The sequence below is a fragment of the Staurois parvus genome, unplaced genomic scaffold (genome assembly GCF_062004578.1).
Source record: "Staurois parvus isolate SC_StPar_1 unplaced genomic scaffold, SC_StPar_1.0 ptg001487l, whole genome shotgun sequence".
In the NCBI taxonomy this organism is placed as follows: domain Eukaryota; kingdom Metazoa; phylum Chordata; class Amphibia; order Anura; family Ranidae; genus Staurois; species Staurois parvus.
The window spans coordinates 252,418-277,434 of NW_028319283.1; the positions used below are offsets into that span (position 1 = coordinate 252,418).

General features: G+C 50.5%; 1 protein-coding gene across 1 annotated transcript in view; it reads left to right on the forward strand.

Annotated features, from left to right (window-relative positions):
• The window catches only part of LOC149435579 (ALK tyrosine kinase receptor-like), a 264,409-nt gene that overhangs the window by 229,833 nt on the left and 9,559 nt on the right, over positions 1-25,017 (forward strand). Inside the window, 5 exon segments of the mRNA XM_089662515.1 lie at positions 6,621-6,718; positions 8,066-8,158; positions 12,071-12,172; positions 15,334-15,468; positions 17,909-17,999. Coding sequence (XP_089518641.1) covers positions 6,621-6,718; positions 8,066-8,158; positions 12,071-12,172; positions 15,334-15,468; positions 17,909-17,999 — 519 coding nt within the window.

Here is a 25,017-nt window from a genome sequence, read left to right on the forward strand (position 1 = left end):
CCCTCTTCTCTTCCCAGATGTCCCTCTTCTCTTCCCAGATGTCCCTCTTCTCTTCCCAGATGTCCCTCTTCTCTTCCCAGATATCCCTCTTTTCTTCCCAGATGTCCCTCTTTTCTTCCCAGATGTCCCTCTTCTCTTCCCAGATGTCCCTCTCTCTTTCCAGAAATCCCTCTTCTCTTTCCTGATGTTCCACTTTTCTACCCAGATGTTCCTCATCACTTCCCTGATGCCCCTCTTGCCTTCCCTGATATCCCTCCTCTCCATTCAGACATTCCTCTTCTCCTTCCAGATGTCCATCTCTTCCCAGAATCCCCTATTTTCTTCCCAGATGTTCCTCTTCTGTTCCCAGACAATCCTCTTCTCTTCCAAGATATTCGCCTTCTTCTTTCAGACATTCCTTTTCTCCTTTTAGATGTCCCTCTTCTCTTCCCAGATGTCCCTCATCTCTTCCCAGATGTCCCTCATCTCTTCTCAGATGTCCCTCATCTCTTCCCAGATGCTCCTCTTCTCTTCCCAGATGTCCGTCATCTCTTCCCAGATGTCCCTCATCTCTTCCCAGATGTCCCTCTTCTCTTCCCAGGTGCCCAGACTGACAACTCATGGGGCCCCCGGGCAATAGGGGATCATCGGGCCACTGTGTCCTTGCCCAAACTCAAACCACACCCAAAAAAGCCTATGAAAGGTACCAGGGACATCACATGGGGCCCCCTACTGACCCCGGGCCCTCGGGCAGTGCCGGAGTTCCACAATGGTCAGTTCCCCCCTGGTCTGTGGATTCTGTGAGGAAACGCAACCATTCAGAGTCAACCCAGGAAAAGGTGGGGAGAGCCTACAGATTCCATGCAGATAGTAACCTGCTGGAAGTAGATGCCAGAATCCCAGCGCCTTACGACCACTAAGCCGTCACGCTGCCCTTGATATAAAGATGCAACCAGAAGCCCAGAAGGAAAAATACGACAAGCAAGGTAATAAAAGTTGCCGAAGATCCTGAGCAAGCCGACAAACTAAAGGCACGTAAAGATGAATAACCTATTGAATGAAAACGTCTTTCAGTCTCTGCGGCTTTATGGAGTGCAGGGATGCAGAGACGTTATCTGAACATGTCACCATATAACTCTCTGCTCCCCCTCAGGGGCCTTGGCACCTCAGAGCCTACCAGCAGATGTTTATTTCCAGGAATTGGCAGCTGTCCGGCCCAGAAGAAGAATGGTCCCCGTTCCAGCAGTGCGACGGAACCCCGCCGGCCGCGGTACCTCTCTCTCCCTAATCCTCTGTCAGCCTGCCAGCCTGGCATTGTCAGAGACAATTATTCTCATAAATAGCCCTTAGCACAGCAGCCTCCATTTTATGGGACTTTCAGGCCCATTATAGCAGCGGCTCTCCAAGAATTGAGAAGAAGGAAATGGACTCTAATTCCAGGGAACCGCATTACGCCATTTATCACAAAAGTGTCTGCCAGCATCGGGTTCCATTTTTCTTAGTTTTGTTTCTTCCGAAACCCCTTCCATACAGTGAACTCTGCAGGGGACATTACAGGTTAGGATTGGTCCACCCAAAGCTGAACTTTCTGTCCACATGTTTATGGACTGAGATGTCTATACCCCTGCGTTCACATCTATGCCCACCGCCAACCTTCCGAACAAGTCTTGATGGATTTTTGGTTGCAGGTGGACTGGGAACTTCAGAGGAACATTCTTGCCACTATAGTGCCCAGGACATATAAAATTATGGGTATTATACCTATGGCCAAAATACCAGTTGTGGGTGGACTGGCCCTTTCAGGGCTCCATAGGTTTACAACATAACTCCACCTTTAACATAGACTTGTGGCTCCTCGCCACCCTGATAATCATGGTATGTTAGCATTGAATGTCAAGTGGTTAGCACTGTTCGTCCTCAGAGTTCCCAACATGGAGAGCAATGCCTTTACTCCTCCTAACACTAACCCTCCCTGTAACCCCAACACCAACCCTCCCTGTAACCCCAACACTAACCCTTCCTGTAACCCCAACACCAACCCTCCCTGTAACCCCAACACCGATCCTCCCTGTAACCCCAACTCCAACCCTCCCTGTAACCCCAACACTAACCCTCCCTGTAACCCCAACATCAACCCTCCCTGTAACCCCAACACTGGCCCTCCCTGTAACCCCAACACTGACCCTCCCTGTAACCCCAACACTGACCCTCCCTGTAACCCCAACACCGACCCTCCCTGTAACCCCAACACCAACCCTCCCTGTAACCCCAACACTAACCCTTCCTGTATTCCAAAACTAATCCTCCCTGCAACCCTAACACTAACCCTCCCTGTAACCCCAACTGTAATCCTCCCTGTAACCCCAACACCAACCTTCCCTGTAACCCCAACACCAACCTTCCCTGTAACCCCAACATCAACCCTCCCTGTAACCCCAACACCAACCCTCCCTGTAACCCCAACACTAACCCTTCCTGTATTCCAAAACTAATCCTCCCTGCAACCCCAACACTAACCCTCCCTGTAACCCCAACACTGACCCTCTCTGCAACCATAACACCAACCCTCCCTGTACCCCAACACCAACCCTCCCTGTAACCCCAACACTGACCCTCCCTGTAACCCCAACACTAACACTCCCTGTAACCCCAACACCAACCTTCCCTGTAACCCCAACATCAACCCTTCCTGTAACCCCAACACTAATCCTCCCTGCAACCCTAACACTAACCCTCCCTGTAACCCCAACACTAGCCCTCTCTTTAACCCCAACTCTAACGCTGCTTGTAACCGCAACACTGACCCTCCCTGTCACCCCAACACTAACCTTCACACTAACCCTCTCTGTACCCCAATACTAATCATCTCTCTAACCCTCTCTGTAGCCCTACCACAAACCCTCCTCATAAACTTAACAATAACCCTCCCTGCAACCTCAACATTAACAACTTCCTGTAATCCCAACACCAATCCTCTCTGTAACCCCAACAATAATCCTCCCTGTAGCCCCAACACTGACACTCCCTGTAACCCCAACACTGACACTCCCCATAACCCCAACAATGACCCTCCCTGTAACCTTCACACTGTAGCACTAACATCAACTCTCCCTGTAACCCCAACACCGAGCCTCCCTGTAACCCCAACACCGAGCCTCCCTGTAACACCGACCCTCCCTGTAACCCCAACACTAACCCTCCCTGTAACCCCAACACTGAGCCTCCCTGTAACCCCAACACTAACCCTCCCTGTAACCCCAACACCGAGCCTCCCTGTAACCCCAACACTGACCCTTCCTGTAACCCCAACACTGACCCTTCCTGTAACCCCAACACTAACCTCCCTGTAACCCTAACACTAACACTCCCTGTAACCCCAACACCGAGCCTCCCTGTAACCCCAACACCGAGCCTCCCTGTAACCCCAACACCGACCCTCCCTGTAACCCCAACACCGACCCTCCCTGTAACCCTAAGGCCAACCACACAACTATGCATTGCAGTAAAGCGTGTCACCACAACACCCACCAACGCTCTTAATTTTTATTCTGAATTGTTTTTATAATCCGGATAACACAGAAGCCACATTCCCGGCTCTGACTGAATCCACAAATTCTTAAACATCTTTATTCACAAATTTGGTTTTGCATGCTCTGAGCTGAAGTGTAACACCAGCCTAAGCCATGTAGCTCCAGTTTTGCTGTATTCACTGAGGCTGTGATCCCTCATTAGGACTTAAATGATGTCCAGGACCCCAAACAAAAAAAAAAGCCTTGGACATGTTGTGCCTGAGTGTGTCTTTTTAGCCAAGCTACCATTGTCACCAGCCTATGACTTCTCCATGGATTACTACGGGGAATTGTTTTGCCTCATGATATCAAATGGGTTTTTCTTAGACATGCAGTTTATATTCTCCTTCCGGTGGCATCATCACGCCTAAGCTCTGCTTCTGATGGCATAATCACGCCTAAGCTCACCTTCCGGTGATGCCATCACGCCTAAGCTCTCTCATTCCTGTGGTGTCATCAAGCCTAAGCATTATAGGTAACGCTCCTTCAGCGTTACCTATAATGCTACCACCCCCCCCTACTCCCCCTCTCTGTTGGGGTCCCTCAAGGCTCTGTCCTCGGGCCCCTTCTCTTCTCCATCTACACCTCCTCCCTTGGCCAACTCATACACTCTCACGGCTTCAACTACCACCTCTATGCCGACGACACACAAATCTATCTCTCAACCCCCCACCTCACCCCCTTGGTCTCAGCCCGAATCACACACCTACTGAGTGACATATCAGACTGGATGTCGCTCCACTTCCTTAAATTGAACCTCTCCAAAACCGAGTTTCTTGTCTTCCCCCCAGCCTGGACACCACCCCCCATTGATTTCTCCGTCACATCCAACAACGCTACCATCAAACCCGCCCCGCAGGCCAGAGTACTGGGTGTCATTCTGGACTCCAACCTATCCTTCCAGCCCCAAGTCCAATCTTTAACAAACTCGTGCCGCCTCCACCTCCGCAACATGCAGACTCCACCTCCGCAACATGCAGACTCCACCTCCGCAACATCGCCAAAATCCGCACGTTCCTAACCCCAGAAACCACTAAACAGCTCATCCACTCCCTCATCATATCACGACTCGACTACTGCAACTCCCTCCTCACTGGCCTGCCTCGCCGCTGGCTATCCCCTCTTCAGTCCATCCTGAACACGGCTGCCAGACTCATTCACCTTTCCAACCGCTCTGTCTCCGCCACCCCCCTCTGCCAATCCCTCCACTGGCCTCCACTCAGTGTCCTCCACCCCCCTCTGCCAATCCCTCCACTGGCTTCCGATTGTGCAACGGATCAAATTCAAAATCCTAACGCTGACGTACAAAGCTGTGCACCATACTGCCCCGAACTACATCACCGACCTAATATCCAAGTACCGCCCAGTACGCACACTCCGCTCCTCACAAGACCTCCTTCTCTCTAGTTCCCTGGTCTCCTCCTCCCATGCCCGCCTCCAGGACTTCTCCAGGGTGTCACCCATCCTCTGGAACTCCCTGCCCCAACCCATCAGATTATCACCTACTCTCCTCTCCTTTAGGCGCACCCTGAAAACCCATCTCTTCAGGGAAGCCTACCCCACCCCCTGCTAACTTGCCTCCCTCCTCCACTCTTCCTACCACTCCATCCCCCACAGCTATCTCCTCCTGTGCCACCACCCCCTCCCTCCTAGATTGTAAGCTCGAAAGAGCAGGGCCCTCAATCCCCTCATGTTTTGCATTGTATTGGTATTGTTTTGTCACATGTTCTGTCTCCCTTTGTAATGTACAGCGCTGAGCGAACTATTGGCGCTTTATAAATACTGTATAATAAATAATAAGCTGTCCTTCTGGTAGTGTCATCACACATAAGCTCTCTTTTCGGTGGTATCATCATGTCTAAGCTCTCCCTCTGGTGGTATCATCATGTCTAAGCTCTCCCTCTGGTGGTGTCATCACGCCTAAGCTCTCCTTCCCGTGGCGTCATCACACCTAATCTCTCCTTCCCCTGAGGTCATCCCGCCTAAGCTCTCCTAGTGGTGGCGTTGTTATACATAAGCTTTCTTTCCATGGGGTCATCACGCCTCAGCTCTCCTTCTGGTGGCATCATCACACATAAGTTCTGTTTCCAGTGGCGTCATCACACCTAAGCTCTCCTTCCAGTGGCGTCATCACGCCTAAGCTCTCCTTCCAGTGGCGTCATCATGCCTAGGCTCTCCTTCTGGTGACAACATCACACATAAGCTCTCTTTCTGGTGGCATCATCACGCCTAAGCTCTCCTTCCAGTGGCATCATCACACATAAGCTCTCCTTCCAGTGGCGTCATCTCGCCTAAGCTCTCCTTCCGGTGATGTCATCATGCCTAAGCTCTCCTTCTGGTGATGTCATCATGCTTAAGCTCGCCTTCTGGTGACGTCATCACGCCTAGGCTCACGCTGTGGTCCACAGTACGCTTCAGCCCTCTCCTTGGATGTTTTATGTCTAGTTTCTGTCCATGACAGCTGCATACGTTGATTATTATGGCTTTCTGCTCCCCTTGAAATGATTATGTCAGTTGGCGATGGGCCTTCTCCATTGTTTTACATGTAAGTGGCCATTTTTCTGGTGTAATAAAATATCTTTCAGTTGTCTACACTTCGAGGCGCTTCTCTTCTTTTTTGTTTCCTTGACATACAGTTTATGGCCAACAGTTTGTGGACATCTGACCACCACGTCTTTCTCCATGGCCAGTCATCTTGAGGCGCCCCCCTTAGGCTGTATCAGATTCCAATCTTCTTGGAAGACTCTCCACAAGATTTTGGAGGGTGTCTGTGGGAATTGTGAGGTCAGGTCCTGGTGTCGGATGAGAAGACCTGGCTCACACGTCAGGCCCAAATAAAAGACTTGGCTTGCAATTGACATCTGTGTTTGTGCCGGACAATATAAAGTCGCCCCCTCCCCCCCCCCCACCCTGACCATTGATTATAGTATTGTCTCAATATTTTCAATTATTAGTAGAAGGAAAGCTCACAAAATTGCCAAGCCAGGTGCCAGGTGTGTGGCCGGCGGTGCAGACCTAGGAGGACAGGTATGGGGTGGGATGGTGAATCCATAAATGTTCATCTCTTTGCAGAACCAGCCTTCCTCCCTCAGTATGCTGGACCTGCTCAACGTGGCCCGTGACATCGCCAAGGGCTGCCAGTACCTGGAGGAGAACCACTTCATTCACAGGTAAGGAAGGCCAGGAGGTGCATTTACAGCGATCCCTTCAGTAACTTTACGAGTCTCCAGAAATGAATCCCCGCCATGTCACGGTATACAGAACACGAGCATTATTCCCGAGAGCTTCACCTTTCATCAATAAATAGCTGCCCTGGAGCTCCAGTTGGTGACTTTACCAAGGCTGAGATGATGACTCCTGTCTGCTGCAGGCAGGAGGAAGCATTTCCTCAGTCTCCCCTCCCCCAGTGATCAGACTGTACATTGTAACTTTGCAGAAGGAAGAGGAGGCATTTCCTCAGTCTTCCCTCCCCCAGTGATCAGACTGTACATTGTAACTTTGTAGAAGAAGGAGGAGGCATTTCTTCAGTCTCCCCTCCCCCAGTGATCAGACTGTACATTGTAACTTTGTAGAAGGAGGAGGAAGCATTTCCTCAGTCTCCCCTCCCCCAGTGATCAGACTGTACATTGTAACTTTGCAGAAGGAAGAGGAGGCATTTCCTCAGTCTTCCCTCCCCCAGTGATCAGACTGTACATTGTAACTTTGTAGAAGGAGGAGGAGGCATTTCTTCAGTCTCCCCTCCCCCAGTGATCAGACTGTACATTGTAACTTTGTAGAAGGAGGAGGGGGCATTTCCTCAGTCTCCTCCCCCAGTGATCAGACTGTACATTGTAACTTTGTAGAAAGAGGAGGAGACATTTCCTCAGTCTTCCCTCCCCCAGTGATCAGACTGTACGTTGTAACTTTGTAGAAGAAGGAAGAGGGGGCATTTCCTCAGTCTCCTCCCCCAGTGATCAGACTGTACATTGTAACTTTGTAGAAAGAGGAGGAGACATTTCCTCAATCTCTTTCCCCAGTGATCAGACTGTACATTGTAACTTTGTAGAAGGAGGAGGAGGCATTTCCTCAATCTCCCCTCCCCTAGTGATCACACACAGTATATATATATATATATATAGTGTATAGTGTGTGTATATATATATATATATATATATATATATATATACTGTATTTAATAATATTCTAAATATATATATATACTGTGTGTGTATGTGTATAGTGTGTGTATATATATATATACTGTATTAATATTCTAAATATATATATATATACATACACTGTGAATATTAATAAATATATAATAATAATAGTTAATTTCATGAATTAATTATAATATTAATAAATGAATAATATATGAATATTGAATCAAATAATCCGAGACTGTAGAGAGCGCTGCAAGCTGTCCGCAGATCTCTCCATCGAATCTCTTGATGGTCGGGACAAGAATCCGCATGCGTGTCACAGCGCGCTATTGACCGAAGGTGACCTTATTAAAGCAATCGATCGCTTCATTTCAGGGACATCGCTGCAAGGAACTGTCTGCTGACATGCCAGGGTCCCGGCAGAATCGCAAAGATCGGCGACTTCGGAATGGCCCGCGACATCTACAGGTAACCCTCCTAACAAGGACGTCACGGTGAGGGAAGGAGATCGTCTGATTTCCTGAGTACAAAATAAATACTTTTTGGACGACTCCTTTCTTCACACGGGAAAGGCTGATGAGCTCACAAATGATAATGAACGTTCCTGTAAAGAGAACCTGTCATGGCCGGAATTATCAAGGAACTTCAGGACATAGTTACATAGTTAGTCTGGCTGAAAAAAGACAAAAGTCCATCCAGTTCAACCATTAAAAAAAAAAAAGTAATAATCCTCCACCCACAGTTGATCCAGAGGAAGGCAAACAAACCCAGCAAAGCACGATCCAATTTGCTCCTGCAGGGGAAATAATTCCTTCCTGATCCCCCGAGAGGCAATCGGATATTCCCTGGATCAACGTTCCCTATAAATGTTATATCCAGTTATATTCTGTGTATCCAAGAAAGAATCCAGGACTTTCCTACAGCAATCCACTGAGCTGGCCACAACCAACTCTGGAGGGAGTCTATTCCACATTCTCACAGCTCTTACTGTGAAGAAACCTTTCCGTGTTTGGAGATGACATTTCTTTTCCTCCACACATAAAGAGCGCCCCCTTGTCCTCTGTGATGGCGATAGAACAAATCATTGAAATCAGTTATTTTTCCCCTTGTAAGTGCAATACAAAGTGTGGACATCAGGGAGGGAGAAGATACATTCCCGATATAAAATTCCACGTCTTCATCAGATTGGACAATAAGGCTCAGATATCGGGAGACAACAAAATCGCACATTCTCCCTCCAGACACGCAGAGAAACACGCAACCCTCAGTGTATGCCCTTACGTCCTCCAGCACACGGGATGTTTTCACAGCGGCTGTTTTTGGCTTTTGATGTTTAGATTGTAATCAACATTTTTTGGCTGGAAAAAAAAAGTGCGAAAAAATGCAGCAAAACGCTAATACAAAAATGCTAAAAACTTTTGGCTGGAAAAAACCCAGGACTAGAGGGTGTCTAGAGGAGTTTTGTAGCTGTAAAAACGCTCTAACGCTGAAAAATGTGGCAAAACGCAATAAACCTCTAAAAACCGCAAACGCGAAAAATGCGGCAAAACGCTAATACAAAAATGCTATTTCCATTCCCCAATGACACCAACAATAGGGCCCAATAACACCAATGCTGGGACACTATTCCTCCCACTGACACCAATGATGGGGCACTATTCCTCTCACCGACACCAATGATGGGGCACTATTCCTCCCACTGATACCAATGATGGGGCACTATTCCTCCCACTGACACCAATGATGGGGCACTATTCCTCCCACTGACACCAATGATGGGGCACTATTCCTCCCACTGACACCAATGATGGGGCACTATTCCTCTCACTGACACCAATGATGGGACACTATTCCTCCCACTGACACCAAGGATGGGGCACTATTCCTCCCACTGACACCAATGATGGGGCACTATTCCTCCCACTGACACCAATGATGGGGCACTATTCCTCCCACTGATACCAATGATGGGGCACTATTCCTCCCACTGACACTAATGATGGGACACTATTCCTCCCACTGACACCAATGATGGGGCACTATTCCTCCCACTGACACCAATGATGGGGCACTATTCCTCCCACTGATACCAATGATGGGACACTATTCCTCCCACTGACACCAATGATGGGACACTATTCCTCCCACTGACACCAATGATGGGGCACTATTCCTCCCACTGACACCAATGATGGGGCACTATTCCTCCCACTGACACCAATGATGGGGCACTATTCCTTCCACTGACACAAATGATGGGGCACTATTCCTCCACTGACACCAATGATGGGACACTATTCCTCCCACTGACACCAATGATGGGACACTATTCCTTCCACTGATACCAATGACGGGGCACTATTCCTCCCACTGACACCAATGACGGGGCACTATTCCTCCACTGACACCAATGATGGGATACTATTCCTTCCACTGATACCAATGACGGGGCACTATTCCTCCCACTGACACCAATGACGGGGCACTATTCCTCCCACTGACACCAATGACAGGGCACTATTCCTCCCACTGATACCAATGATGGGGCACTATTCCTCCACTGACACCAATGATGGGGCACTATTCCTTCTACTGATACCAATGACGGGGCACTATTCCTCCCACTGACACCAATGACGGGGCACTATTCCTCCCACTGATACCAATGATGGGGCACTATTCCTCCACTGACACCAATGATGGGACACTATTCCTTCCACTGATACCAATGACGGGGCACTATTCCTCCCACTGACACCAATGACGGGGCACTATTCCTCCCACTGATACCAATGATGGGGCACTATTCCTCCACTGACACCAATGATGGGACACTATTCCTCCCACTGACACCAATGATGGGGCACTATTCCTCTCACTGACACCAATGATGGGACACTATTCCTCCCACTGACACCAATGATGGGACACTATTCCTCCCACTGACACCAATGATGGGACACTATTCCTCCCACTGACACCAATGATGGGGCACTATTCCTCCCACTGACACCAATGATGGGGCACTATTCCTCTCACTGACACCAATGATGGGACACTATTCCTCCCACTGACACCAATGATGGGACACTATTCCTCCCACTGACACCAATGATGGGACACTATTCCTCCCACTGACACCAATGATGGGGCACTATTCCTCCCACTGACACCAATGATGGGGCACTATTCCTCCCACTGATACCAATGATGGGGCACTATTCCTCCCACTGACACCAATGATGGAGCACTATTCCTCCCACTGACACCAATGATGGGACACTATTCCTCCCACTGACACCAATGATGGGACACTATTCCTCCCACTGACACCAATGATGGGGCACTATTCCTCCCACTGACACCAATGATGGGGCACTATTCCTCCCACTGATACCAATGATGGGGCACTATTCCTCCCACTGACACCAATGATGGGGCACTATTCCTCCCACTGACACCAATGATGGGGCACTATTCCTCCCACTGACACCAATGATGGGGCACTATTCCTCCCACTGACACCAATGATGGGGCACTATTCCTCCCACTGACACCAATGATGGGGCGCTATTCCTCCCACTGACACCAATGATGGGGCGCTATTCCTCCCGCTGACACCAATGATGGGGTTCTATTCCTCCCACTGACACCAATGATGGGGCACTATTCCTCCCACTGACACCAATGATGGGGCACTATTCCTCCCACTGACACCAATGATGGGGCACTATTCCTCCCACTGACACCAATGATGGGGCACTATTCCTCCCACTGATACCAATGATGGGGCATTATTCCTTCCACTGATACCAATAATGGGGCACTATTCCTCCCACTGACACCAATGATGGGGCACTATTCCTCCCACTGACACCAATGGTGGGGCACTATTCCTCCCACTGACACCAATGATGGGACACTATTCCTCAATGACACAACAAAGGGGCACAGTTCCATCCAATGACACCAATAATTGGGCCCAATAACACCAATGATGGGGCACAATTCCTCCCACCGACACCAACGATGGAGCCCAGTTCCTCTCATTAGCACCACAAATGGGGCATTGTTTGCTCTCACTGATACTGGGACATTTTCTATTCCGGATGTCCACAGTCCAGCCCCCCTAAAGTCTGAGGAACAGTAAACTGGCCCTTTGTTTATAAAGTTTAGAGACCCCGGTCTTAGACCATAGAGATGATCAGGGACGTTCCGGAAGCTCCGCCCCCTCCCGCCACTTGTAAAAGCAATCCAGCAGCTATTTAGCCAATAGGATTACTTTTACAAGACGGAGCTCTGCTGGATCTAACAATACCCTTTATATCTTTTACTGTTCATGTTGCAATGAATGAAGAATGTCCGTATCTTGTTCCTCAGGGCCAGTTACTACAGGAAAGGAGGGTGCGCCATGCTGCCAGTGAAGTGGATGCCCCCCGAGGCCTTCATGGAAGGAATATTCACATCCAAGACTGACACATGGTAAGTCCATACAGGGGGTGGAAAACCATCATGCAACTTGGGGGCTGTACCTGGGTCACCTGTATGATCAAGGGACCTTCAGGTCTACTCTCTGGGGTCAGTTGGTCAATGACCATCATTAGTCAGTTGGTTGATGACCATCAGTAGTGAGTTGGTTGATGACCATCAGTAGTGAGTTGGTTGATGACCATCAGTAGTCAGTTGGTTGATGACCATCATTAGTCAGTTGGTTGAGGACCATCAGTAGTGAGTTGGTTGATGACCATCATTAGTCAGTTGGTTGATGACCATCAGTAGTGAGTTGGTTGATGACCATCATTAGTCAGTTGGTTGATGACCATCATTAGTCAGTTGGTTGATGACCATCAGTAGTGAGTTGGTTGATGACCATCAGTAGTGAGTTGGTTGATGACCATCATTAGTCAGTTGGTTGATGACCATCATTAGTCAGTTGGTTGATGACCATCAGTAGTCAGTTGGTTGATGACCATCAGTAGTCAGTTGGTTGATGACCATCATTAGTCAGTTGGTTGATGACCATCAGTAGTGAGTTGGTTGATGACCATCAGTAGTCAGTTGGTTGATGACCATCATTAGTCAGTTGGTTGATGACCATCAGTAGTCAGTTGGTTGCACACGTTTATAACAGTTGCCTAAATCGCCGTCTAAAAACGTGCCTCCAGCAATAGTAAATACTCCTCCCACTGCCTGCACCACTGTAATCTGAGCAAACCCACCGCTTAAACTGTCTTCTGAAGCCAACACTTCTGGGAGCAGGGCTGCTCTGCCAGTGTCCGGCAACTGCAAAGCACGCAGTTGTGGTGCGTTAGTGTGGGGTTAAAGCCTTCTCACCACCTGTCAAATGTTCTCTGAAGGGCAATCCAAATGCTGACTGCTGTTCAGACAAGCCTGTCTTTCTTTAATACATTTTTATAGTTTTAATTTTTTTTTTTTACTTTTTTTATAATTTTATTATTTATTTATTTATTTTATTTTTTACAAGTTCTTAACATTTCATTATTTATTTTATTTTTATAGTTTTATTTTTTTTCTTAAATAATTTTATTATTTATTTATTTAGTACATTTTCTTACAATTTTATTATTTATTTGTTTTATTTTTATAGGTTTTTTTTTTTAAATAATTTTATTATTTTATTTTATTTTTTACTTTTTATAATTTCTTAAAATGTTATTATTTATTTTATTTTTATAGTTTTAATTTTATTTTTACTCTTTTTTTTTTTAATAAATTTATTATTTATTTAATTTAAAAAAAAAATTTTTACAATTTCTTAAAAATTTATTATTTATTTATTTTATTTTTCTACATTTTTAAAATTTTATTTTTCTACGTTTTTTTTTATTTTATTTTTTAACTGCCCTTTCAGTGGGCTTTGGTGAAACATCAGGGCTCTAAAGAGACCCCCTGATGTCTCACATTTGACGGAGGACAGAGATTCCCCAGCCTCCTTTCTCTGCAACCTCAGCTGCAGTGGACAGTGAATGAATGAGAAGGTCTCCGGGCTGAGAGGCTTCCTGTTCATTCACAGATTGAAGTATAGGAGACACAGTTTACTATGCTTCAGTGTTGAATGGACACAGTGAGTGATCAGTACTGAGTGTTCATTCTAGTAAGAAAGGGTCGGTAATTAACGTATGTACCGTCCCCTTCGCCCGCTCTCTATCTATGATCCCCCTGTGTGCCGGCAGGAGAGGAGGGAAGCCGGAAGTGCCGCATTGGAGGGGTGCACACGGGGGGAGGGGTGGGGCCCGGGCAGTGGGTGGAAGGGATCCCCCTGCAGCACAGCCAATAAGAGAAAGCCAGCAGCGCTGCAGGGGGATCCACAAGAGTGTCAAGGCAGTACAGCCGGCCCTCCTGCTCCGTAGGTGCCCTAGTACCCTCTTTGAACTGATGGGGCCCGGACCTGGAGGGCCGGCTGTACTGCTCTATCAGCGGTCTTTTTCTGGGAATGTCAGATGCCTTGTCCTCCACCCACCCCTACATCAATACTGCATCCTGCAGGGACTCGGAGGCTGGTGGGGGGAATATGACACCAATGATGGGGCACAGTTCTGCCCAATGACACCAACAATTGGACCCAATATTATCAATAATATCAATGATGGGGCACAGCAGAGTAGCCAGGGTCCTGATTATGTGCCCACGTGGGAGCCATGTGCAGAGTGGCCAGGGTCCTGATTATGTGCCCACATGGGTGCCATGAGCAGAGTAGCCAGGGTCCTGATTATGTGCCCACGTGGGTGCCATGTGCAGAGTAGCCAGGGTCCTGATTATGTGCCCACGTGGGAGCCATGTGCAGAGTAGCCAGGGTCCTGATTATGTGCCCAGGTGGGTGCCATGTGCAGAGTAGCCAGGGTCCTGATTATGTGCCCACGTGGGTGCCATGTGCAGAGTGGCCAGGGTCCTGATTATGTGCCCACGTGGGAGCCATGTGCAGAATGGCCAGGGTCCTGATTATGTGCCCAGGTGGGTGCCATGTGCAGAATGGCCAGGGTCCTGATTATGTGCCCACGTGGGAGCCATGTGCAGAGTAGCCAGGGTCCTGATTATGTGCCCACGTGGGTGCCATGTGCAGAATGGCCAGGGTCCTGATTATGTGCCCACGTGGGAGCCATGTGCAGAGTAGCCAGGGTCCTGATTATGTGCCCAGGTGGGTGCCATGTGCAGAGTAGCCAGGGTCCTGATTATGTGCCCACGTGGGTGCCATGTGCAGAGTAGCCAGGGTCCTGATTATGTGCCCACGTGTGTTCCATGTGCAGAGTGGCCAGGGTCCTGATTATGTGCCCACGTGGGTGCCATGTGCAGAGTGGTCAGTTTGCTAGGATTGTGCCCACGTGGGTGCCATGTTTAGGGCGAGCATGTGCAGTGAGGTCGTTATCATTATGTGCGTGGTTGGGTGCCATACATAGGGTGCACATGCTCATTGTACCCCTTGTGCAAGGAACCATGGGACACGTAGTCCCAATGCATTGTATCATACCACTGGCTGAGTGTGCGCTCCCTAACCAGGGGTGATGTTCAGCAGACACTGGGACACGGCGGGGACACGGAGATCTTTCAGAAGAGAAATGTGTTTTGGTGTGTAATGAATGGAGGATGTTCTTACTGCCGCCCTCTCTTCTCTCCTCCCTCTCCAGGTCTTTCGGGGTTCTGCTGTGGGAGATCTTCTCATTGGGATACATGCCGTACCCCAGTAAGAGCAACCAGGAGGTGCTGGAGTTCGTCACCAGCGGAGGAAGGATGGATCCACCCAAGAACTGCCCGGGCCCCGTGTACGAGCCTTCGTGTCTTAGTGACAACCTACCAGAGTCCAGAGTCCTTCTTAATTCCTTTTTAAAATACATTAGGAAACCAACCTATTCCACCAATAGTTCCAAGCCCGACGCGTTTCGTGGCTTCAACCGCTGCTTCTTCAGTGACCGAACGTGACTGTGAAATAGCGAGCAGATATTGGGTTTGAGGTGATGTCACCTGGAGCCGGCGCTGGAAGATTTGCATGAGGGGGCTATTGGCCGGGACTGGATTTGTTGCTAGTTGGTATCTACTCTGTTCCCGCCATGTGCTTTGACACCATTATCCCCCCCCCGCCTGGGGAAGGGTTGGGGTCATCCTCACCGTTGGTGGCCCTCTGGTGGTGGGGGGTATTAATCAGACCACATATCTGCCTGCTGTTGAAAATTGTGACATTTTTCGTTTTCGGTCCCTGAAGAAGTGTCAATTCAAGCTGTGAAACGCGTCGGACTTTTGATATTAACAGACTGTGATCAATAAAATTAGTATGGGGAAAGGAACTCAGCCCCGGCTCCACCCAGGCAACACCGCCAGCGCGTTTCACTCCGCCCTGAGGGCATAGTCTTGGAGCATGACTAAGCTACAGGGGTGGAGCGAAACGCATTGAGCCATTAATATGGAGTTGCCCCCCTCCATGGCCATTAATATGATGTTGCTTCCTCCCCCCATGATCAATAATATGAAGTTGCCCCCTCCCCCCATGGCCATTAATATGGTTTTGCCTCCCCCGTGGTCATTAGTATGGAGTTGTCTCCTCCCCCCATGGCCATTATTATGGATTTGCCCCCCTTCTCCCATGGCCATTAATTAGGTGTTGCCTCCTCCCCCTTGGTCATTAATATGGAGTTGCCCCCCTCCTCCCATGGTCATTATTATGGAGTTGCCCCCTCCCCCCATGGTCATTAATATGGATTTGCCCCCTCCACCCATGGTCATTAGTATGGAGTTGTCTCCTCCCCCCATGGCCATTATTATGGAGTTGCCCCCTCCCCCCATGGTCATTAATATGGAGTTTCCCCCTCCACCCATGGTCATTAGTATGGAGTTGTCTCTTCCCCCCATGGTCATTAGTATGGAGTTATCTCCTCCACCCATGACCATTATTATGGAGTTGCCCCCTCCCCCCATGGTCATTAATATGGAGTTGCCCCCTCCACCCATGGCCATTAATATGGAGTTGCCTCCTCCCTCCATGATCAATATTATAAAGTTGCCCCCTCCCCTAATGTCCATTATTAGGAGTTGCCCCCTCCCCCCATGGTCATTAATATGGAGTTGCCCCCTCCACCCATGGCCATTATTATGGAGTTGCCCCCTCCCCCCATGGTCATTAATATGGAGTTGCCCCCTCCACCCATGGTTATTAGTATGGAGTTATCTCCTCCACCCATGGCCATTATTATGGAGTTGCCCCCTTCCCCCATTGTCATTAATATGGAGTTGCCCCCTCCCCCCATGGTCATTAATATGGAGTTGCCCCCTCCACCCATGGTCATTAGTATGGAGTTATCTCCTCCACCCATGGCCATTAATATGGAGTTGCCTCCTCCCTCCATGATCAATAATATAAAGTTGCCCCCTCCCCCCATGTCCATTATTAGGTGTTGCCTCCCCCCCATGGCCATTAATATGGAGTTGCATAACTAAGCTCCAGGGGTGGAGCGAAATGCGTTGGTGGGCGTGGCCTGATTGGAGCCCAGGCTGAGGCTGTTACACTGATGTTTGGAGCCGGAACGAGCTTGGTCCTACCCGCCACCCTTCAGGGATTGGCACCCACAGGGATTGGCACCCACAGGGATTGGCACCCACAGGGATTGGCGCCCACAGGATTGGCACCCACAGGGATTGGCACACAGGATCCTGCAGAGTCGGAGCGACACCCACAACTTTTGCTTTTGGTTCACAATAAAATGTGTACTTCAATGCTATTGGTACGCAAGTCCCTGATTGGTGGGATCGGTTGGTTCCATACATGTTTGGACCGTTATTCTGGGATTTGATTTTTGTACTAAACTTCCTATTTCAAGCTAGTCATGTGACATGATTCTTATTTCACTCCTCCCCTTCCCTGGCCTGGGGACAATTTCTTGCTGATGCTGACACCGCACCCCTATCTGCTTCAATGCACTACCGTGGTACCGCCCCCACTGGGGGTGGAGTCATGACACCCTGCATTCATTGGACATCCTCAGTCTCCTGCCTTAAATGATTCTGGAAGACTGAGGACATCTTATGGTGAAACAGCAGTACTGCGGGGGACAGCTTCTTGAGCTCCTTTTTTTTTTTTTTTTTGCACTCGGCCCATTTTAACTGAAAAAAAAAAAAAGAAAAATCTCCCGGGATAGTCGGGATTTACTGATCTGTGTCGGAATTAGTGGAGTTTTGTCCATTTTTAAATGTTTGCTCTTCTTTACACTGCAGCTACCGAATCATGACCCAGTGCTGGCAGCACCAACCTGAAGACCGCCCTCCATTCTCCATGGTCCTGGAGAGAATCGAATACTGCACACAGGTACTCATCATGGCCATTCATATGGAGTTGCCCCCCCCCTCCCCCATGTCATTAATATGCAGTGGCCCCCCCCATGGTCATTAATATGGAGTTGCCCCCCCCTCCCCCATGGTCATTAATATGCAGTTGCCCCCCCCATGGTCATTAATATGGAGTTGCCCCCCCCTCCCCCATGGTCATTAATATGCAGTTGCCCCCCCCATGGTCATTAATATGGAGTTGCCCCCCCCTCCCCCATGGTCATTAATATGGAGTTGCCCCCCCCATGGTCATTAATATGGAGTTGCCCCCCCCATGGTCATTAATATGGAGTTGCCCCCCCTCCCCCATGGTCATTAACATGGAGTTGCCCCCCCCTCCCCCATGGTCATTAATATGGAGTTGCCCCCCCCCTCCCCCATGGTCATTAATATGGAGTTGCCCCCCCCATGGTCATTAATATGCAGTTGCCTCCCCCATGGTCATTAATATGGAGGTGCCCCCCCCTCCCCCATGGTCATTAATATGGAGTTGCCCCCCCCCCCCATGGTCATTTACCACTTGCCGAATGATGGCTACACTGCGGCTGGCCAGTTCTGGGAGGCCGTCATATGATGTCCTCCCAGAACGCGCTCTCCTACGCGCCCCTGGGGCACAGCTGATCACGTGATGTGGTAAACGGCCAATCAGAGCGGACTTTTACCACGTGATCAACCGTGTCCAATGACACCACAGATCACCGGGAAATGCAATTGCCGGTTCTTGGCTGCACTTTCCTCATGTTGTCAGAGAGCGAGGATCGGCACCGATCATCAGGGGGGGGAGCTGAGGAAATGCTTTTCCTGCCTGCAGTAGACTAATGACATCATCTCAGCCAAAATCACTGACTGGAGCTCAGAGCGAGTTTTAAATGATACAAGGTGGAGTTTTGTTCTGAAAAGTGGTCCTGTTGCTGCAGACTGTGACCCGTTTCTGTACACTGTGACCCGTTTCTGTACACTGTGACCCGTTTCTGTACACTGTGACCCGTTTCTGTACACTGTGACCCGTTGCTGTATACTGTGACCCGTTTCCGTATACTGTGACCCGTTGATATACACTGTGACCCCTTGCTGTACACTGTGGCCCATTTCTGTACACTGTGACCCGTTGCTGTATACTGTGACCCGTTGCTGTACACTGTGACCCGTTGCTGTACACTGTGACCCGTTGCTGTACACTGTGACCCGTTTCTGTACACTGTGACCCGTTTCTGTACACTGTGACCCGTTTCTGTACACTGTGACCCGTTTCTGTACACTGTGACCCGTTGCTGTACACTGTGACCCGTTTCTGTATACTGTGACCCGTTTCTGTACAATGTGACCCGTTTCTGTATACTGTGACCCGTTTCTGTACACTGTGACCCGTTTCTGTACACTGTGACCCGTTTCTGTACACTGTGACCCGTTTCTGTACACTGTGACCCGTTTCTGTACACTGTGACCCGTTGCTGTACACTGTGACCCGTTGCTGTATACTGTGACCCGTTGCTGTACACTGTGACCCGTTGCTGTACACTGTGACCCGTTTCTGTATACTGTGACCCGTTTCTGTATACTGTGACCCGTTTCTGTATACTGTGACCCGTTGCTGTATACTGTGACCCGTTGCTGTACACTGTGACCCGTTGCTGTACACTGTGACCCGTTGCTGTACACTGTGACCCGTTGCTGTACACTGTGACCCGTTGCTGTACACTGTGACCCGTTGCTGTACACTGTGACCCGTTGCTGTACACTGTGACCCGTTGCTGTACACTGTGACCCGTTGCTGTACACTGTGACCCGTTGCTGTACACTGTGACCCGTTGCTGTACACTGTGACCCGTTGCTGTACACTGTGACCCGTTTCTGTACACTGTGACCCGTTGCTGTATACTGTGACCCGTTGCTGTACACTGTGACCCGTTTCTGTACACTGTGACCCGTTGCTGTACACTGTGACCCGTTGCTGTATACTGTGACCCGTTGCTGTATACTGTGACCCGTTGCTGTATACTGTGACCCGTTGCTGTATACTGTGACCCGTTTCTGTATACTGTGACCCGTTGCTGTACACTGTGACCCGTTGCTGTACACTGTGACCCGTTTCTGTACACTGTGACCCGTTGCTGTACACTGTGACCCGTTGCTGTACACTGTGACCCGTTGCTGTATACTGTGACCCGTTGCTGTACACTGTGACCCGTTTCTGTACACTGTGACCCGTTTCTGTACACTGTGACCCGTTTCTGTACACTGTGACCCGTTGCTGTACACTGTGACCCGTTGCTGTACACTGTGACCCGTTGCTGTACACTGTGACCCGTTGCTGTACACTGTGACCCGTTTCTGTACACTGTGACCCGTTTCTGTACACTGTGACCCGTTGCTGTATACTGTGACCCGTTGCTGTACACTGTGACCCGTTTCTGTACACTGTGACCCGTTTCTGTACACTGTGACCCGTTTCTGTACACTGTGACCCGTTGCTGTACACTGTGACCCGTTGCTGTACACTGTGACCCGTTGCTGTACACTGTGACCCGTTTCTGTACACTGTGACCCGTTTCTGTACACTGTGACTCGTTGCTGTAGATTGTTCTATGATGTTAGCAATGTATTCCTGCAGATTTGTAAAGTTACTGAAAGCTTCATTGTACCATTTGTGGCCTAATAGCCCCGTCTCCCGTATCCCGTCTCCCGTATCCCATCTCCCATCTCTAGTATCCCGTCTCCCGTATCCCATCTCCTGTATCCCGTCCTTCGTATCCTGTCTCCCATCTCCCGTATTACGTCTCCCATCTCCCGTATCCCGCCTCCCATATCCCCTCTCCCATATCCCGTATCCCGTCCTCCGTATCCTGTCTCCCATCTCCCGTATCCCATCTCCCGTATCCCGTCCCCCGTCTCCCGTATCCCGTCTCCCATATCCCCTCTCCCATTTCCCGTATCCCGTCTCCCGTATCCCATATCCCGTCTCCTGTATCCCGTCTCCCATCTCCCGTCTCCCATCTCCCGTCTCCCATATCCCCTCTCCCATATCCCGTATCCCACCTCCCGTCTCCCGTATCCCGCATCCCATCTACCGTATCCCGTCTCCCATCTCCCCTCTCCTGTATCCCATATCCCGTCTCCCATCTCCCGTATCCCACCTCCCATCACCCGTATCCCGTCTCCCATCTCCCATATCCCGTCTCCCATATCCCGTCTCCCATATCCTGTCTACCGTATCCCGTATCCCGTCTCCCGTATCCCATCTCCCGTCTTCCATATCCCATCTCCCGTCTCCTGTATCCCGCCTCCCGTATCCCGTCTCCCGTATCCCGTCTCCCGTATCCCGTCTCCCGTATCTCGTCTCCCGTATCTCGTCTCCCGTATCTCATCTCCCGTATCCCATATCCCGTCTTCCATATCCCATCTCCCGTCTCCTGTCTCCCGTCTCCCGTATCCCGTCTCCCGTCTCCTGTATCCCGTCTCCTGTATCCCGTCTCCTGTATCCCGTCTCCTGTATCCCGTCTCCTGTATCCCGTCTCCCGTATCCCGTCTCCCGTATACTGTATGTAGGTCAGACCTGCACATCCCCCGCTCGGCATAATCGCCACGTTTAATCTTTCCATCGTATTGATCAATAGGCCGAATCTTCAGAAAAAGCTGCTAAACTCCGAGAGAAGTTGGTGTAACTCAGCTCTGTGCCCCCCGTGACCCCGATCAGAAACATTCCGCATTCTATCAGAGAGACGCGCCGGATTATCGCAGCCCCGGGCCGGCGGCCAACAGACGCGCGTCCCGAACAGACAATTATAAATCAATTAATGGCGGCATTTCATTAACCTCCGGCGGGATAATCCATTGTTTAATTATCCATCGCACCGCGGACCGACAACACAAAAGAGTCGGGAGACAAAGAAATAAAATCAGAAGGCGAGATAAGACGGCGAGGAGCCTGACGCAGCATTCTGAGCACAATAAAAGTCAAGGCCGGGCGCAGGCTCTGTAAGTGATGGGATTGTTCTCCTGCGCCGGGGAGATCGCTCACACCGAAGCATTAGGAACGATCGCCTCGTTGGCCTTTGAGAACAATTGTTACAACACTGAGCTGGATAATGGCAAATTTCCCAGCTTGCCCATAAATCGCTCCGCGCTCCCAACAGCGCCACGAGAAGACGCTCTCATTTGTAGTGATGCCTCCATCCCCCTCCTATAGGTTTCTATATGCTGGTTACAGAGCTTGGCCGGATCTAGGGGGGTACTGGGGTGGGCTACACCCCCCTAGACTGCAGTTGCGGCCCCCCAAAGCTTCCCACTCATGAGTCACAACCCCCCTCCACACCTGATACTGTGCGGGCCGTCCCCCCATCCCTGCATTGTACATGCACAGTCTGAGCGCAGGCAGTGAGATCTCCTCGCCTCTTCTCCACACACAGAGCTGAAATCCCATTCTCCTGCACTTCACTACGATCTGCACACTGTGTAGCTGGTTACTATGTTGCACTTCTGACCTGTGAAGATCCCTGGTCAGAATGGCAGCGCAGCTGTAGTAACCAGCTACACAGTGTGCAGATCGTAGTGGAGTGCAGGAGAATGGGATTTCAGCTCTGTGTGTGGAGAAGAGGCGAGGAGATCTCACTGCCTGCGCTCAGACTGTGCATGTACAAGGGAGCTATGCTGAGTGCCCTTCCAGCGGTGACCCCTGTGTTCTCTCCTTCCAGTGGTGACCCCTGTGTTCTCTCCTTCCAGTGGTGACCTCTGTGTTCTCTCCTTCCAGTGGTGACCCCTGTGTTCTCTCCTTCCAGCGGTGACCCCTGTGTTCTCTCCTTCCAGCGGTGACCCCTGTGTTCTCTCCTTCCAGCGGTGACCCCTGTGTTCTCTCCTTCCAGCGGTGACCCCTGTGTTCTCTCCTTCCAGCGGTGACCCCTGTGTTCTCTCCTTCCAGCGGTGACCCCTGTGTTCTCTCCTTCCAGCGGTGACCCCTGTGTTCTCTCCTTCCAGCGGTGACCCCTGTGCTCTCTCTCCTTCCAGCGGTGACCCCTGTGCTCTCTCTCCTTCCAGCGGTGACCCCTGTGCTCTCTCTCCTTCCAGCGGTGACCCCTGTGCAATCTCCTTCCAGCGGTGACCCCTGTGCAATCTCCTTCCAGCGGTGACCCCTGTGCAATCTCCTTCCAGCGGTGACCCCTGTGCTCTCTGCTTCCAGCGATGACCCTTGTGCTCTCTCCTTCCATCCTTCCAGCAGTCAAGCCTGTGCTCTCTCCTTTCAGTGGTGACCCCTGTGCTCTCTATTTCCTGCGGTGACCCCTGTCCTCTCTCCTTCCAGCGGTGACCCCTGTCCTCTCTCCTTCCAGCGGTGACCCCTGTCCTCTCTCCTTCCAGCGGTGATCCCTGTCCTCTCTCCCTCCAGCGGTGACCCTTGTCCTCTCTCCCTCCAGCGGTGACCCTTATCTTCTCTCCTTCCAGCGGTGACCCCTGTCCTCTCTCCCTCCAGCGGTGACCCTTATCTTCTCTCCTTCCAGCGGTGACCCCTGTGTCCTCTCTCTTTCCAGCGGTGATCCTTGTGCGCTCTCCTTCCAGCGGTGATGCCTGTCCTGTATCCTTCCAGCGGTGACCCCTGTGTCCTCTCTCCTTCCAGCGGTGACCCTTATCTTCTCTCCTTCCAGCGGTGACCCTTGTGCTCTCTCCTTCCAGCAGTAACCCCTGTCCTCTCTGTTTCCAGCGGTGACCTTTGTGCGCTCTCCTTCCAGCAGTGACCCCTGTCCTGTATCCTTCCAGCAAGGACCCCTGCCTTGCCAGTAGTGACCCCTGTCCTCTCTCCTGCCAGCCATGACCCCTGTCCTGTATCCTTCCAGCAGTGACCCCTGCCTTGCCAGTAGTGACCCCTGTCCTCTATCCTGCCAGCCATGACTCCTGTCCTCTATCCTTCCAGCGGTGACCCCTGTCCTCTATCCTTCCAGCGGTGACCCCTGTCCTCTATCCTTCCAGCGGTGACCCCTGTCCTCTATCCTGCCAGCCATGACCCCTGTCCTCTATCCTTCCAGCGGTGACCCCTGTCCTCTATCCTTTTATGCAGTCCTATCCTCTGCCCTGCTGATCCCCTGTACATCGCCCTGCTGACCTTCCATCCTCTGCCCCCCTGACATTTTTATTGCACCTCCACATCAGACAGGCTAGATCTGGCCCTGCCGTGAGCCAGTCTGATGGAAATTCTTGATGTAAGGGACACTCTGATGGGGCAAATCCATGTAAGGGGCACTGTTATTGGGACATCAGATGTAAGGGGTCACCCTTATTCAGACACATGATGTAAGGGGGCACTCTGACTGAGATAACATCATATTTAAGGGGGTGCTCTGATAGGGACGATTGATGTGAGGGGGCACTCTGATGGGGACGGTTGATTTGAGGGGGCACTCTGATGGGGCAGGTTGATGTAAGGAAGCACTCTGATGGAGACGGTTGATGTGAGGGGGCACTCTGATGGAGACGGTTGATGTGAGGGGGCACTCTGATAGGGACGGTTGATATAAGGGGGCACTCTGATAAGGACAGTTGATGTAAGGGGGCACTCTGACTGGGATAACATCATATTTAAGGGGGGCACTCTGATGGGGACAGTTGATGTAAGGGGGCACTCTGATGGGGATGGTTGATGTAAGGGGGCACTCTGATGGAGACGGTTGATGTAAGGGGGCACTCTGATGGAGACGGTTGATGTAAGGGGGCACTCTGATGGAGACGGTTGATGTGAGGGGGCACTCTGATGGGGACGGTTGATGTGAGGGGGCACTCTGATGGAGACGGTTGATGTGAGGGGGCACTCTGATGGGGACGGTTGATGTAAGGGGGCACTCTGATGGGGACGGTTGATGTAAGGGGGCACTCTGATGGGGACGGTTGATGTGAGGGGGCACTCTGATGGGGACGGTTGATGTAAGGGGGCACTCTGATGGGGACGGTTGATGTGAGGGGGCACTCTGATGGGGACGGTTGATGTAAGGGGGCACTCTGATGGGGACGGTTGATGT